General features: G+C 44.2%; 1 protein-coding gene across 1 annotated transcript in view; it reads right to left on the bottom strand.

The window, feature by feature from the left end:
* m1ap (meiosis 1 associated protein) overlaps nucleotides 1-14,685 on the bottom strand; it is a 90,183-nt gene that overhangs the window by 55,250 nt on the left and 20,248 nt on the right. The window contains exons 5-6 of the mRNA XM_078199792.1: nucleotides 8,046-8,202; nucleotides 6,262-6,403 (exon numbers count right to left, since the gene is read on the bottom strand). Of these exons, the coding sequence (XP_078055918.1) occupies nucleotides 6,262-6,403; nucleotides 8,046-8,202 (299 nt within the window). The remainder of the gene's footprint in view (nucleotides 1-6,261; nucleotides 6,404-8,045; nucleotides 8,203-14,685) is intronic.

The following is a 14,685-nucleotide window of genomic DNA, read 5'->3' as shown; positions in this document are numbered from 1 at the left end:
AGAGTAAAAGGATGAGATGTGAAGGCATAGGACCCTTAAAAGGTGAAGGGGGAAAAGTTTGTGCGGAACCGTTAGAAATGGCGGAGGTGCTTAATGAATACTTTACCTCGGTATTCACGGTGGAAAGGGATCTGGGTGGTTGTACTGCTGGATTGCGGAGGACAGAAAGGATCGAGCATGTGGACATAAAGAAAGAGGATGTGTTGGAACTATTGAATGGCATCAAGGTTGGTAAGTCGCCGGGACCGGATGGGATGTACCCCAGGTTACTGTGGGAGGCGAGGGAGGAGATTGCGGAGCCTTTGGCGATGATCTTTGCATCGTCGATGGAGACGGGAGAGGTTCCGGAGGATTGGAGGATTGCGGATGTGGTCCCTATATTCAAGAAAGGGAACAGGGACAGCCCGGGAAATTACCGACCGGTGAGTCTAACCTCAGTGGTTGGTAAGTTGATGGAGAGGATCCTGAGAGACAGGATTTATGATCATCTAGAGAAGTTTAGTATGATCAAAAGTAGTCAGCACGGCTTTGTCAGGGGCAGGTCGTGCCTTACGAGCCTGGTTGAGTTCTTTGAAAATGTGACCAAGCACATTGACGAAGGAAGAGCGGTGGATGTGGTCTATATGGACTTCAGCAAAGCGTTCGATAAGGTCCCCCATGCAAGACTTCTTGAGAAAGTGAGAGGGCATGGGATCCAAGGGGCTGTTGCCTTGTGGATCCAGAACTGGCTTGCCTGCAGAAGGCAGAGAGTGGCTGTGGAGGGGTCTTTCTCTGCATGGAGGTCAGTGACCAGTGGAGTGCCCCAGGGATCTGTTCTGGGACCCTTGCTGTTTGTCATTTTCATAAATGACCTGGATGAGGAAGTGGAGGGATGGGTTGGTAAGTTTGCTGACGACACCAAGGTAGGTGGTGTTGTGGATAGTTTGGAGGGATGTCAGAAGTTGCAGCGAGACATAGATAGAATGCAAGACTGGGCGGAGAAGTGGCAGATGGACTTCAACCCGGATAAGTGTGTAGTGATCCATTTTGGCAGATCCAATGGGATGGAGCAGCAGTATAAAATGAAGGGTACCATTCTTAGCAGTGTAGAGGATCAGAAGGACCTTGGGGTCCGGGTCCATAGGACTCTTAAATCGGCCTCGCAGGTGGAGGATGCGGTCAAGAAGGCGTATGGCGTACTAGCCTTCATTAATCGAGGGATTGAGTTTAGGAGTCGGGAGATAATGCTGCAGCTTTATAGGACCCTGGTTAGACCCCACTTGGAGTACTGCGCGCAGTTCTGGTCACCTCATTACAGGAAAGATGTTGAAGCCATTGAAAGGGTGCAGAGGAGATTTACAAGGATGTTGCCTGGATTGGGGGGCATGCCTTATGAGGATAGGTTGAGGGAGCTTGGTCTCTTCTCCCTGGAGAGACGAAGGATGAGAGGTGACCTGATAGAGGTTTACAAGATGTTGAGGGGTCTGGATAGGGTGGACTCTCAGAGGCTATTTCCAAGGGCTGAAATGGTTGCTACGAGAGGACACAGGTTTAAGGTGCTGGGGGGTAGGTACAGGGGGGATGTCAGGGGTAAGTTTTTCACTCAGAGGGTGGTGGGTGAGTGGAATCGGCTGACGTCGGTGGTGGTGGAGGCAAACTCGTTGGGGTCTTTTAAGAGACTTCTGGATGAGTACATGGGATTTAATGGGATTGAGGGCTATAGATAGGCCTAGAGGTGGGGATGTGATCGGCGCAACTTGTGGGCCGAAGGGCCTGTTTGTGCTGTGACTTTCTATGTTCTATGTTCTATAACAAGGAACAGAAAACACTCGTGGGATTATCTGATAGGTCCCCAAATATTAATCGTAATTTTGGGCAATCAGAAAATTAAATGAGCAAATAACAAGGGTAACATACAAGAATCACAGGGATCTTTCAACTGGGAAAACCAAACTGGAAAAAGCAGATGGAGGATGTGTTCATGGAATGCATTTGAGACAGTTTTGTCAAACAATATGTCCAACCAACTAAGGATCTGGTATTGTGTAATGAGACACAGCTATTTGTAATCCTATTGCAAAGGATCAACTAGGGGCTGTGGTCATCCTATAGCAGAGTTTCACATCATGTTTGAGACTATTGGCTAAAATAGGGTCTTAAATTTAAACAAAAACAATTATGGAGGTATGAGGGGTGAGGTGGCTGAGGGATATTGGGAAGTTAGATTTAAAGATATGATGATAGATAAGTAATAGACATCATTTAAAGAAATAATTCATAATTCTGAATTAATATACATTAGGGGTGGCACGGTGGCACAGTGGTTAGCACTGCTACCTCTCAGCGCCAGGGATCCTGGTTCAATTCCCAGCTTGGGTGTGTGGAATCTGCACGTTCTCCCTATGTCTGCGTGGGTTTCCTCCAGGTGCTTCGGTTTCTTCCCACAGGCCAAAGATGTGTGGGTTAGGTGGATTGGCAACGCTAAATTACCCCCTAGTGTCAGGGGGATTAGAAAGGTAAATAATAGAGGTTACAGGGATAGGGCCTGGGTGGGATTGTTGTCGGTGCAGGCTCGATGGGTCGAATAGCTGCATGAAGGATTCTATGATTGGCCAGGACACCAGCAAGAGCAAAAAATTGCATTTATATAGCACCTTTAACATAGTGAAACATCCCAAGGCACTACACAGAACTGTTATCAACCAATCTAGCCACTTAAGGAGATATTAAGACAGCAGATGAAAGATTTGGAAAAATAGGTTCATCTTGAAGGAGGAGAAATAGGTAAAGACGTGGAGAGGTTTAGGGAAGAAATTCTTGAGTTTAGGGCCTAGGAAACGGAAGGCAACGGTGCTAACGCTGAAGTAATTAAAATCAAGAATGCGCAAGATGCCAGAGTTGGAATCATGTTGAGATCTTGGTGGAGCTGGAGCAAACTACAGAGATAGGGAGAGGTGCAGGTATAGAGGAATTGAAACAAAGAAGAATTTTAAAATTGGGACATTGCCATATTAGGAACCAATGTAAGTCTGTGAGCAACAAGAACTCACATTTATTTAGGACTTCCAAAGTAATGAAACGTCCCAAAGCACATTACAGGAGCATTATAAAACAACACTAAACCACACAAGGAGATATTAGAGCCAGATGACCAAAAGCTTGGTCAAATGGAGAGATTTTAAGAAGTGATTTAAAGGAAGTAAGTGAAGTATAGAGGAGGAGAAATGTAGGGAGGGAATTCCAGAGCTGAGGACCTAGGCAGGTGAAGGCATTGCCATGAATGGTGGGACAATTGTGCACAGTAAGAAGTCTCACAACACCAGGTTAAAGTCCAACAGGTTTATTTGGTAGCAAATACCATAAGCTTTCGGAGCACAGCTCCTTCGTCAGATGGAGTGGATATCTGCTCTCCAACAGTGCACAGACACAGAAATCAAGTTACAGAATACTAATTAGAATGCAAATCTCTACAGCCAGCCAGGTCTTAAAGGTACAGATAATGTGGGTGGAGGGAGCATTCAACACAGGTTAAAGAGATGTGTATTGTCTCAAATGTGATCAGGAATGTACAAGATGCCAGAATTAGAAGACTGCAGATATCTCAGAGGGTTGTGGGGCTGTTGAAGGTTACAGAGATAAGGAGGGGAAGGCCATAGAGCGATTTGATAAAGAACAAAGAACAATACAGCACAGGGACAGGCCCTTCGGCCCTCCAAGCCCGTGCCGCTCCCTGGTCCAAACTAGACCATTCTTTTGTATCCCTCCATTCCCACTCCGTTCATATGGCTGTCTAGATAAGTCTTAATCGTTCCCAGTGTGTCCGCCTCCACCACCTTGCCTGGCAGCGCATTCCAGGCCCCCACCACCCTCTGTGTAAAATATGTCCGTCTGATATCTGTGTTAAACCTCCCCCCCTTCACCTTGAACCTATGACCCCTCGTGAACGTCACCACCGACCTGGGGAAAAGTTTCCCACCGTTCACCCTATCTATGCCTTTCATAATTTTATACACCTCTATTAAGTCTCCCCTCATCCTCCGTCTTTCCAGGGAGAACAACCCCAGTTTACCCAATCTCTCCTCATAACTAAGCCCCTCCATACCAGGTAACATCCTGGTAAACCTCCTCTGTACTCTCTCCAAAGCTTCCACGTCCTTCTGGTAGTGTGGCGACCAGAACTGGACGCAGTATTCCAGATGCGGCCGAACCAACGTTCTATACATCTGCAACATCAGACCCCAACTTTTATACTCTATGCCCCGTCCTATAAAGGCAAGCATGCCATATGCCTTCTTCACCACCTTCTCCACCTGTGACGTCACTTTCAAGGATCTGTGGACTTGCACACCCAGGTCCCTCTGCGTATCTACACCCTTTATGGTTCTGCCATTTATCGTATAGCTCCTCCCTACATTATTTCTACCAAAATGCATCACTTCGCATTTATCAGGATTGAACTCCATCTGCCATTTCCTTGCCCAAATTTCCAGCCTATCTATATCCTTCTGTAGCTTCTGACAATGCTCCTCACTATCTGCAAGTCCTGCCAATTTTGTGTCGTCCGCAAACTTACTGATCACCCCAGTTACACCTTCTTCCAGATCATTTATATAAATCACAAACAGCAGAGGTCCCAATACAGAGCCCTGCAGAACACCACTAGTCACAGGCCTCCAGCCGGAAAAAGACCCTTCCACTACCACCCTCTGTCTTCTGTGACCAAGCCAGTTCTCCACCCATCTAGCCACCTCCCCCTTTATCCCATGAGATCCAACCTTTTTCACCAGCCTACCATGAGGGACTTTGTCAAACGCTTTACTAAAGTCCATATAGACGACATCCACGGCCCTTCCCTCGTCAACCATTTTGGTCACTTCTTCAAAAAACTCCACCAGGTTAGTGAGGCATGACCTCCCTCTCACAAAACCATGCTGACTATCGTTAATGAGTTTATTCCTTTCTAAATGCGCATACATCCTATCTCTAAGAATCTTCTCCAACAACTTCCCCACCACGGACGTCAAGCTCACCGGCCTATAATTACCCGGGTTATCCTTCCTACCCTTCTTAAATAATGGGACCACATTAACTATCCTCCAATCCTCTGGGACCTCACCTGCGTCCAGTGACGAGACAAAGATTTGCGTCAGAGGCCCAGCGATTTCATCTTTCGTCTCCCTGAGCAGCATGGAAATTTTAAAATCAAGTCATTGCTTGACCGAGAGTCAAGTAGGTCAGCGAGCACAGGGGTGATAGGGGAATGGAATTTGTTGCAATTTAACACACTGGCAGCAGAATATTGAATAAGTTCAAGTTTATGTAAGATGGAAGATGAGAGATAAACCAAGGGCAGATTCCCTGGCTGCACACCCCAAAACTGGAAATTCCTGCCCAAGCTTAACGGACCTTTGAATGGTCCGCCGAATGTACTATCTTGCCCACTATGATTTCTGCAGCAGGTAGAGATGGGAGAATTTTGGCCCAAGAGGTTGAGGCAATAAAAGCATGGAATAGAATTTCAGTGGCAGATAAACTGATGCAAGGGCAGGGTGAGGCAATGGTATGGAAGTGAAAGTATGTGGTCTCGATGATGGAGGAGATACATGATCCGAAGCTCATCTCACTTGAATACGACTCCAAGATTGCAAATTTCCTTGCTGTTCTTCAAAATTCAGGCATGTGATCTTTTACGTGCAGCTGAGAAGGTAGGTGGGGCTTCAGTTTAAAGTCTCATCTGGCAGATGGCACCCCCAACAGTGCTGCACTGAAGTGTCAACAAAACGTTTGTGCTCAGGACTCTGGATTGGGGCTTCAGCCCACAACCTGTGCTTGCTCTATATAACGTATACCAATTATCTTTTCTCATGGACAGTTAATGAAGTAATATCTATATTTCATGCCTGATCTTGTATAGCCATTACAATCATTGCAAAATCAATCTTTAATAGCGAATATATCATTTATATTGACCAAACCAATTACTGCGGTAATTCTGTCTGGTGTACCAATACTTCCACCTCCTTACATAAACTAACCACTGATATAAAAGATTGGCTGAGGTTGTTATCTGAAAGCCTACAGTATAAAGAAATGGGATTTCCATCTATGACTCAATGAGCCACTTCAATGTTTGATGTTTTCATTCGATTCAATGAAAAGTAAACCCAATATGCAACAGTGAAATTAATTTCAGAACTTTTCGCACTGCAGCTACAATATGTTCTTTTCCTGCCTTTACTCTACATCTACAGCTTACAATTCATTTTTGCTTATCATTCCTACCTTCAAAGTATGACAGAGTGCATGAAAGTTTTGGTGGTTTGTCTCTAGTTCATCCCAATCCAGTTTCCAGCAGTTTGTGGGTCTGATGATAAGTGGGAGCCCATAGAATACAGATTCACAAACACCGTCAGATCTCAGAGCCCTGTAAGGTAAGGATTCCAATAAGCATTTATTTGGCTGCCCGGTGTCCATTTCAGACTTGAAAAATGTGTACTCAAGAATGTTCATCAGACAAAATGTGACACAGAACCACAGAAGAAAGATATCAGGACAGGTGGCCACAATCTTAATCTTTTCTTTACTCAGAGAGTGGTTGGGGTGTGGAATGGACTGCCTGCAGTGATAGTGGAGTCAGACACTTTAGGAACATTTAAGCGGTTATTGGATAGGCACATGGAGCACACCAGGATGATAGGGAGTGGAATAGCTTGATCTTGGTTTCAGATAAAGCTCGGCACAACATCGTGGGCCGAAGGGACTGTTCTGTGCTGTACTGTGCTGTACTGTTCTATGTTCTATGTTAAACAGGTATGCTTTAAGGATTGTTTCAAAGGAAGAAAGAAAAAAGAGGTGGAGAGGTTTAAGGATGATGTGGAGATGCCAGTGTTGAATTGGGGTGGGCACAGTAAGAAGTCTCACAACACCAGATTAAAGTCCAACAGGTTTATTTGGAATCACGAGCTTTCGGAGCGCTGTCCCTTCATCAGGTGAGTGAAGTGGTTTAAGGATGGAGTTCTGGAACTTAAGGCCAGCAATGGTGGAACGATGAAAATCAGGGAGGAGACCAGAATTGGAGAAACTCAAGAGATCTTGTATGGTTACTGAATCGTATCCTACAGTGCAAAAGGAGACCATTCGGCCCATCGAGTCTACACCGACCACAATCCCACCCAGGCCCTATCCCCATAGCCCCATGTATTTACCCTAGCTAGTGCCCCTGACACGAAGGGGCAATTTAGCATGGCCAATCCACCTTACCTGCACATCTTTGGACTGGAGGAGGAAACCAGAGCACCCGGAGGGAACCTACGCAGACACAGGGAGAATGTGCAAACTCCACACAGACAGTGACCAAGCTGGGAATCAAACCCAGGTCCCTGGAGCTGTGAGGCAGCAGTGCTAACCACTGTGCCACCGTGCTGCCCAGGTTGTAGCACTTGAGGAGGTTACAGAGATATAGAGGGGCAAGTTCATGGACTAAAGTGTAAAGCTTGATAACAAACTGCTGTATTGGTCAAAAGAAAAAGCATAGAAACATTGAAACTTATGCACAGAAGGAGGCCAGTCATCATGTCTGTGCCAGCTGAGGAAGAATTATCCAACCTAATTAACAATTTAGATTAGTCCCACCTTCCAACTCTTAGTCCATAGTCCTGAAGGTTATGATACCTCAAGTGTATATCCAATTTTTTTTAATCCAATGAGTCTCCACCCTTTCAGGCAGTGAGTTTCAGACCACACCAATCCTCCACACCCCTATAACACTTTTTCCAATCACTTTAAATCGAAATACCCTAATTAGTGGCATTAGTGTTAATGGTTCTTACAATCCCCTCTGTCTCGGCCCCTCATAATTTTATACCTCAATTAACCCCTCCCTCAGTCTCCCCTGTCCTAAAGAAAACAACCCCAGCCTATCCAATCTTCCTTCACATTTAAAATTCTCAATTTCTGTCCATAACCACATAAATCTCCTCTATGTGCAGCCGAGAGTAACCACATCCTTCCAATAATGCGGTGACCAGAACTGTCTGTCATACTCTAACTAGACGAAGACTACTTACTTTATAACTTGTAGTTTGTGTTGCAGGGGTCCAGGGTCTGTTGCTTTGTTTGTGTTCTGGTAGTCTCGGAGGCTCTCGGTTTTCTCAGTGAGGATAGTTGGCCCAGGAAGGAGGGCAGGACTGATAAGTCTCTCCTGAACATCACATTTCAGCCAAGCTATGAGTGAGAAAGAAACAAATTATGTAGGCCGCAATGTTTTTACATGAACTACACTAGACCTCCCCTACATTGGTGAAAAGACAAACTGTAGAAATAGAGAATAAGAACATAAGAATTTGGAGCAGAAATAGGAAGAGTAAGCCATTCAGCCCATCGAGCCTGCTCAGCCAGTCAATAAGATTGTTGTTGATCTGATGTGGCCTTGATCCACTTTCCTGCCTGGCCCTTGGGAACCACAAGAAAGATGGCTCTACTTTTACCAGCAACGACAGATATGTACTCACATATCAGACTTCCCTGAGATGGTGCAGGATCATGGCTGGGTGGAGCCTATTCAGCTCATGTGTGCCACCATGTCTCAGGAATTTGAACTATTGAGTTTGTCTATGGAAGCTATTTTAGATCTGGTATTGTGCAATGAGGAAGAATTAATTAGTAATCTCTTAATTCTCTGGGAAAAAGTGACCATATTACAATTGAAATCAATATTATGTTTTAAAGTGACGCACTTCAATCTCAAAAAAGAATCTTAACCTTAAACAAAACTAACTGTGTAGATATGAGAGGAGAGATAGCTAAGGTTGATTGGTTAAATAGATTAAAAGTTATTATGGGAAATATTTTTTAAAAACAATTCAAATTGTTCACCAAAATAGATTCCATGAAAACACAAAAACTGAGCAGAAAAAAAATGCATCTGTTACTACCTAGGGAAGTTCAGGATAGTATTAGATTTAAAAAATTGCTTATAATGTTGCAAAGGATAATAGAAAGCCTGAGGATTGTGAGTGTTTTAGATACAAGCGAAGAGTGGCCAAGAACTTAATAAAAAGGGAAAAAATAAAATATGAGAATAAACTAGCCAGGTAGATAAAAACAGATTGTGAGGGTTTCCACAGGACAGGAAGGGGGTTAGTATAAACATAAGATGTAAGAGCAGAAGTAGGCCATTTGGTCCATTGGGTCTGCTCCGCCATTCAATAAGATTGTGTCTGATCTGATGTAATCCTCAACTCCACTTTCCCACCTTATCCGCATAACCCTTGATTCCCTTATTAAAAGGGAATTCCTCCTCATCTGTTTTAAATGGACAACCTTATGGGCAATCTTATTCTGTGTTTATGCCCTCTGGTCCTAGACTCTCCCACAAGAAGAAACATACTCTCAGCACTAATTTCTTCCCTCACCACCCATCCATAAACAGAAAAGCGTTTTTCATTTGCTTCTCGTTTCATTTGCGGTGACACATTTCACAACCCCTCAGTTCCGGTGTAATCCAATTTTCTATTGATAACCCCACAACAAACTCAAAGATAGGATGAACTTCAAAGAGTTAGTTTATTTGCACACACTTAAAACACAGGAGGAGGGCCGCAATGTCACCTCCTTTACATTCATACAATAAACGAGGGATAGAGAAAGGTAAGATTAACAGTGCAGAGACCAGACAGAAAAGAAATATTGTTTTACGTGAGTTACAGGGACCAGAATCAAAGTCGAATGACGCATTCCTTCACGGAGGTTTGAGGATTGAAAATCGATGCTGTAGAATTCATTATTCTGATCCTGTGGACTTCACATGATGAGATAGGTACACACAGATGAATCAATCTTGGAGGTGATGGTACAAAATATTCAGCAGTGTAGATGGGGACCAAAGCTCCTTGTATGTGAGACCATTAGTCAGATGGTAAAAAGACAGACTGAGACTTTATAGTTCAGCAAGACAATATTAATGACTCCACAAACCAGAGGTTCATGTCACATGACTCCCACCTCGCCACACTGTCTTTGGCAAGGATGTGTATCATTCACCAGGGTTCCTGAGATTGCTGAAATGTCTCAACCATTAGAATTGAAAGGAAGGTTACAGGCCCTTTGTTTTAGCAGATGAACAGACTCCCGTTGGCCAGCCTGGGTTATGAAAGACAGGTGGCCTTTCTCTTTGAATTTGTTCTGTGCAGCCCCAAGGATAGTCATCAGTGGTTCCTCAGGGATAACATGATGCAAGTTTCTCCGCTATTGCCAGTTAGCTTCTTGTGATTGAGGTTACAGAGATGCAAATATATGAGCCTTTGCCAGAGGGTGAACTGGATGAGGACAAGAGCTCCTCGAAAGATGAAGATGAGAGGAGGTGCAGGAAGCCCAGGAGCTGGTTGAGGGAAGACATGTGAGATGTATCCATCCAGTTGTGCAAGACCCTTGGGGATGAGTGACCATAATATGATAGAATTCTTCATCAAAGTGGAGAGGGACATAGTTGATTCTGAGACTAGGACCCTGAATCTAATGAAAGGAAGCTATGATGGTATGAGATGTGAGTTGGCTATGACGTATTAGGGATCGTTAGTTAAAGGGATGATGGTGGATAGACGTTAGCAAACATTCAAAGAGCACATGGGTGAATTGCAACAATTGTTCATTCCAGTTTGGCACAAAAATAAAACTGGAACGGTAGCCAAACCACGGCTTGCAAGGGAAATTAGAGTTAGTATTATATCCAAGGAAGAGGCATACAAATTGGCCAGAAACCCCCCCCCCCCCAGCAGACCTGAGGATTGGGAGCAGATTAGAATACAGCAAAAGAGACAAAAGGATTGATTAAGAGGGGGAAAATGGAGTACAAGAATAAGCTTGTGGGGTACATAAAGACTCACTGTTAAAGCTTCTATAGGTATGTGAAATGAAAAAAGATAGGTGAAGATAAATGTAGGTCCCTTACAGTCAGAAACAGCAATTTATAATGGGGAACAAAGAAATGGCTGACCAACTAAATGCATAATTTTGTTCTGTCTTCACAAAAAAGGACACTTGTTGGGCCATTTCAGAGGGCATTTAAGAATCAACCACATTACTGTGGATCTGGAGTGACATGTAGGCCAGACCAGGTAAGGATGGCGGACTTCCTTCCCTAAAGGACATTGGTGAACTGGATATGTTCTTATGACAATCAACAATCATGGTCTTCATTCGACATTTAATTCCAGATTTTTATTGAATTCAAATTTTACCGTCTACCATGATGAGGTTCAAACCTGGATCCCCGGAGCGTTATCCCAGGTTTCTGGATTACTCGTCCAACAATAATACCACTAAGCTACTGTCTCCCCTTATAGACCAGTCAGCCTGACATGCGTAGTGAGGAAAATGCGAGAGTCCATTATAAAAGATTTAATAGCAGAGCACTTGGAAAACAGTGACAGGGTTGGACAGAGTCAGCACGGACTTATGAAAGGGAAACAATGCTTGACAAATTTGCTGGAATTATTTGAGGATATAACTAGCAGAGTTGATGAGGGGGAACCAGTGGATGTGATTTACTTGGACTTTCAGAACGTTTTCGACAAGGTCCCACATAATTAACGTGTAAAATTAAAGCGCATGAGATTAGAGTAGTGTAATGAACTGGATATAAAACTGGTAGGCAAACAGGAAACAGATGGGCAGAATTTTACCGGCACATCCACCCGAGGTTCGTACGACCCTGCCCGAGGCCAACGGAGAATGCCATTCTCTGAGCCTCGCCCACCCCCAGAATCAGGACAGCATGCCGGTAAAATTCCAGCCATAGTGTAGGAATAGACGGGTATTTTTCCAAGTGGCAGGCAGTGACTAGTGGGGTACCACACGGGTCACTGCGAGGACCCCAGCTATTCACAATGTATATTAATAATTTAGATGAGGGAATGAAATGTAACTTCTCTAAATTTGCAGATGACACAAAGTTGGGTGGAAGGGTGAGCTATGAGTAGAATGTAGAGATGCTTCAGTGTGATTTGGACAAGTTGAGTGAATGGGAAAATGCATAGCAGATGCAGCATAATGTGGACTAATGTGAGGTTATCCACTTTGGTAGCAAAAACAGGAAGGCAGATTATTATCTGAATTGAGAAAAGGAATGAGCAACAAAACCTGGATTTTCCTGTACACCCATCACTGAAAGTTAGCGTGCAGGTGTAACAGGTGATGAAGAAGGCAAATGGTATGTTGGTCTTCACAGCAAGAGGATTCGAGTACAGGGGCAAGAATGCCTTGTTGCAGTTATACAGGGCCTTGGTGAGACCACACCTGGAATACTGTGTGCAGTTTTGGTCTCATTTGAGGAAGGATGTTCTTGCTATGGAGGGAAAGCAGTAAAGGTTTACTAGACTGATTCCTGGGATGGCAAGACTGACGTATGAGGAGAGATTAAGTCAGTTAAGATTATATTTGCCGGAGTTTAGAAGAATGAGGGGGATCTCATTGAAACCAATAAAATCCTAACAGGACTAGACAGGGTAGATGCAGGAAGGATGTTCCATGTGGCAGGGGAGTCCATAACCAAGGATCACAGTCTGAGGATATGGGGTATACCATTTAGGACTGAGATTAAATTTCTTCACCCAGAAAGTGGTGAGCCTGTGAAATTCTCTACCTCAGAAAGCAGTTGAGGCCAAAACATTGTCTGTTTTCAAGGAGTTAGATATAGCGCTTGGGCTAAAGGGATTAAAGTATATGGGGTTTTGCTCTTTGAAGTTCTCTTATCTCAAGGTTCATCCGTACTCAAACTCAGTCACAGTATCCCATTTTAAGATTAACATTCATATGATGTCAACTTTAGTGCAACTAGTCTCCAGACCCTTGTATGTTGTAAGGGAGATGTGTGTAAATCTTTATTAGCAGTGTAGAATGGTTAAGTTTTGAACCCTTATCCCTCAAGCGACAGCAATGGTCGAGGACAGTCATTAGCAATGATACTCTAGCGGCATCTGGGTCTCCTCACTGTTAGTATCCGAACCAGATCAGACATGCACTTCAGGGTGGGATCCCTCGGCAGCTCTGCATCGCATTCATGGCAGTGTTTGCACCATTAAATGGTGTTGAAAGTGTAAAGCCCCGTCTCACATCGTTGTCACTGGACTTTAAGTGAGCACATTAGTAGGTCATTGATGACCACAGCTAAGGTCAAATCTTAATGAGACATGTGCTCAGAATGTCCAAGTGTGAATGCAGGGTTCATCCTCTCTCAGGTTTGCCTATCCCTTGAAATAACAGGAATTGGCTTAGAGGAGATATTTTCAGACGATCTGACTTAATTTTACTCCTCCTGGAACTTGTCAGCTATTAACGTATCATAGAAATGTAGAAAATAGCAGCAGGAATAGACTATGCAGCTCCGCCATTCATTATGATCATAGCTGATCATTCAACTCAGTAACCTGTTCTGACTTTCTGTGAAATGTAAGCTGTGAGGAGGACATAAAGATTTGATTTGATTTATTATTGCCACATGTAGTAACATACAGTGAAAAGTATTATTTCTTGCGCGCTATACAAAGCATACCGTTCATTGATAAGGAATCGAGAGAATGCAGAATGTAGTATTACAGTCATGGCTAGGGTGTAGAGAAAGATTAACTTAATGCAAGGTAAATCCATTCAAAAGTCTGACAGCTGCAGGGAAAGAGCTTTCTTGAGTCGGTTGGTACGTGAGCTCAGACTTTTGTTATCTTTTTCCCGAAGGAAGAAGGTGGAAGGGAGAATGTCAAGGGTGCGTGGGGTCCTTAATTATGCTGGCTGCTTTGCCGAGGCAGCGGGAAGTGTAAACAGTCAGTGGATGGGAGACTGGTTTGTGTGATGGATTGAGCTACATTCACGACCTTTTGTAGTTCCTTGTGGCCTTGGGCAGAGCAGGAGCCATACCAAGCTGTGATAAAACCAGAAAGAATGCTTTCTATGGTGCATCTGTAAAAGTTGGTGAGAGTCATAGCTGACATGCCAAATTTCTTTCATCTTCTGGGAAAGTAGAGGCATTGGTGGGCTTTCATAACTATAGTGTCGGCATGGGGGGACCAGGACAGGTTGTTGGTGATCTGGACACCTAAAAACTTGAAGCTCTCGACCCTTTCTACTTCGTTCCCCATTGATGTAGACAGGGGCATGTTCTCTTTTACACTTCCTGAAGTCGATGACAATCTCCTTCGTTTTGTTGACATTGAGGGAGAGATTATTGTTGCCGCACCCGTACACCAGATTCTCTATCTCATTCCTGTACTCTGTCTCGTCATTGTTTGAGATCCGATCCACTACGGTTGTGTCGTCAGCAAACTTGAAAATCGAATTGAAGGGGAATTTGGCCGCTCAGTCATAGGTGTATAAGGAGTATAGTAGGGGACTGAGAACACAGCCTTGTGGGGCACCAGTGTTGAGGATGATCGTGGAGGAAGTGTTGCCTATCCTTACTGACTGGTGTCTGTGAGTTAGGAAGTTCAGGATCCAGTCACGCAGAGAGGTGCCGAGGCCCAGGCCATGGAATTTGGAGATGAGTTTCGTGGGAATAATAGTGTTGAAGGCTGAGCTGTAGTCAATAAATAGGAGTCTGACATAGGTGTCCTTGTTACATCGGTGTTCCAGGGTTGAGTGCAGGGCCAGGAAAATGGCGTCTGCTGTGGACCTGTTGCGGCGGTAGGCAAACTGTAGTGGATCCAGGTAGTCCGAGAG

The sequence above is a fragment of the Mustelus asterias genome, chromosome 1 (genome assembly GCF_964213995.1).
Source record: "Mustelus asterias chromosome 1, sMusAst1.hap1.1, whole genome shotgun sequence".
NCBI classification, from domain to species: Eukaryota; Metazoa; Chordata; class Chondrichthyes; order Carcharhiniformes; family Triakidae; genus Mustelus; species Mustelus asterias.
The sequence above is the reverse complement of the archived record's forward strand: the minus strand, read 5'-3'. Positions and strand labels throughout refer to the sequence as shown.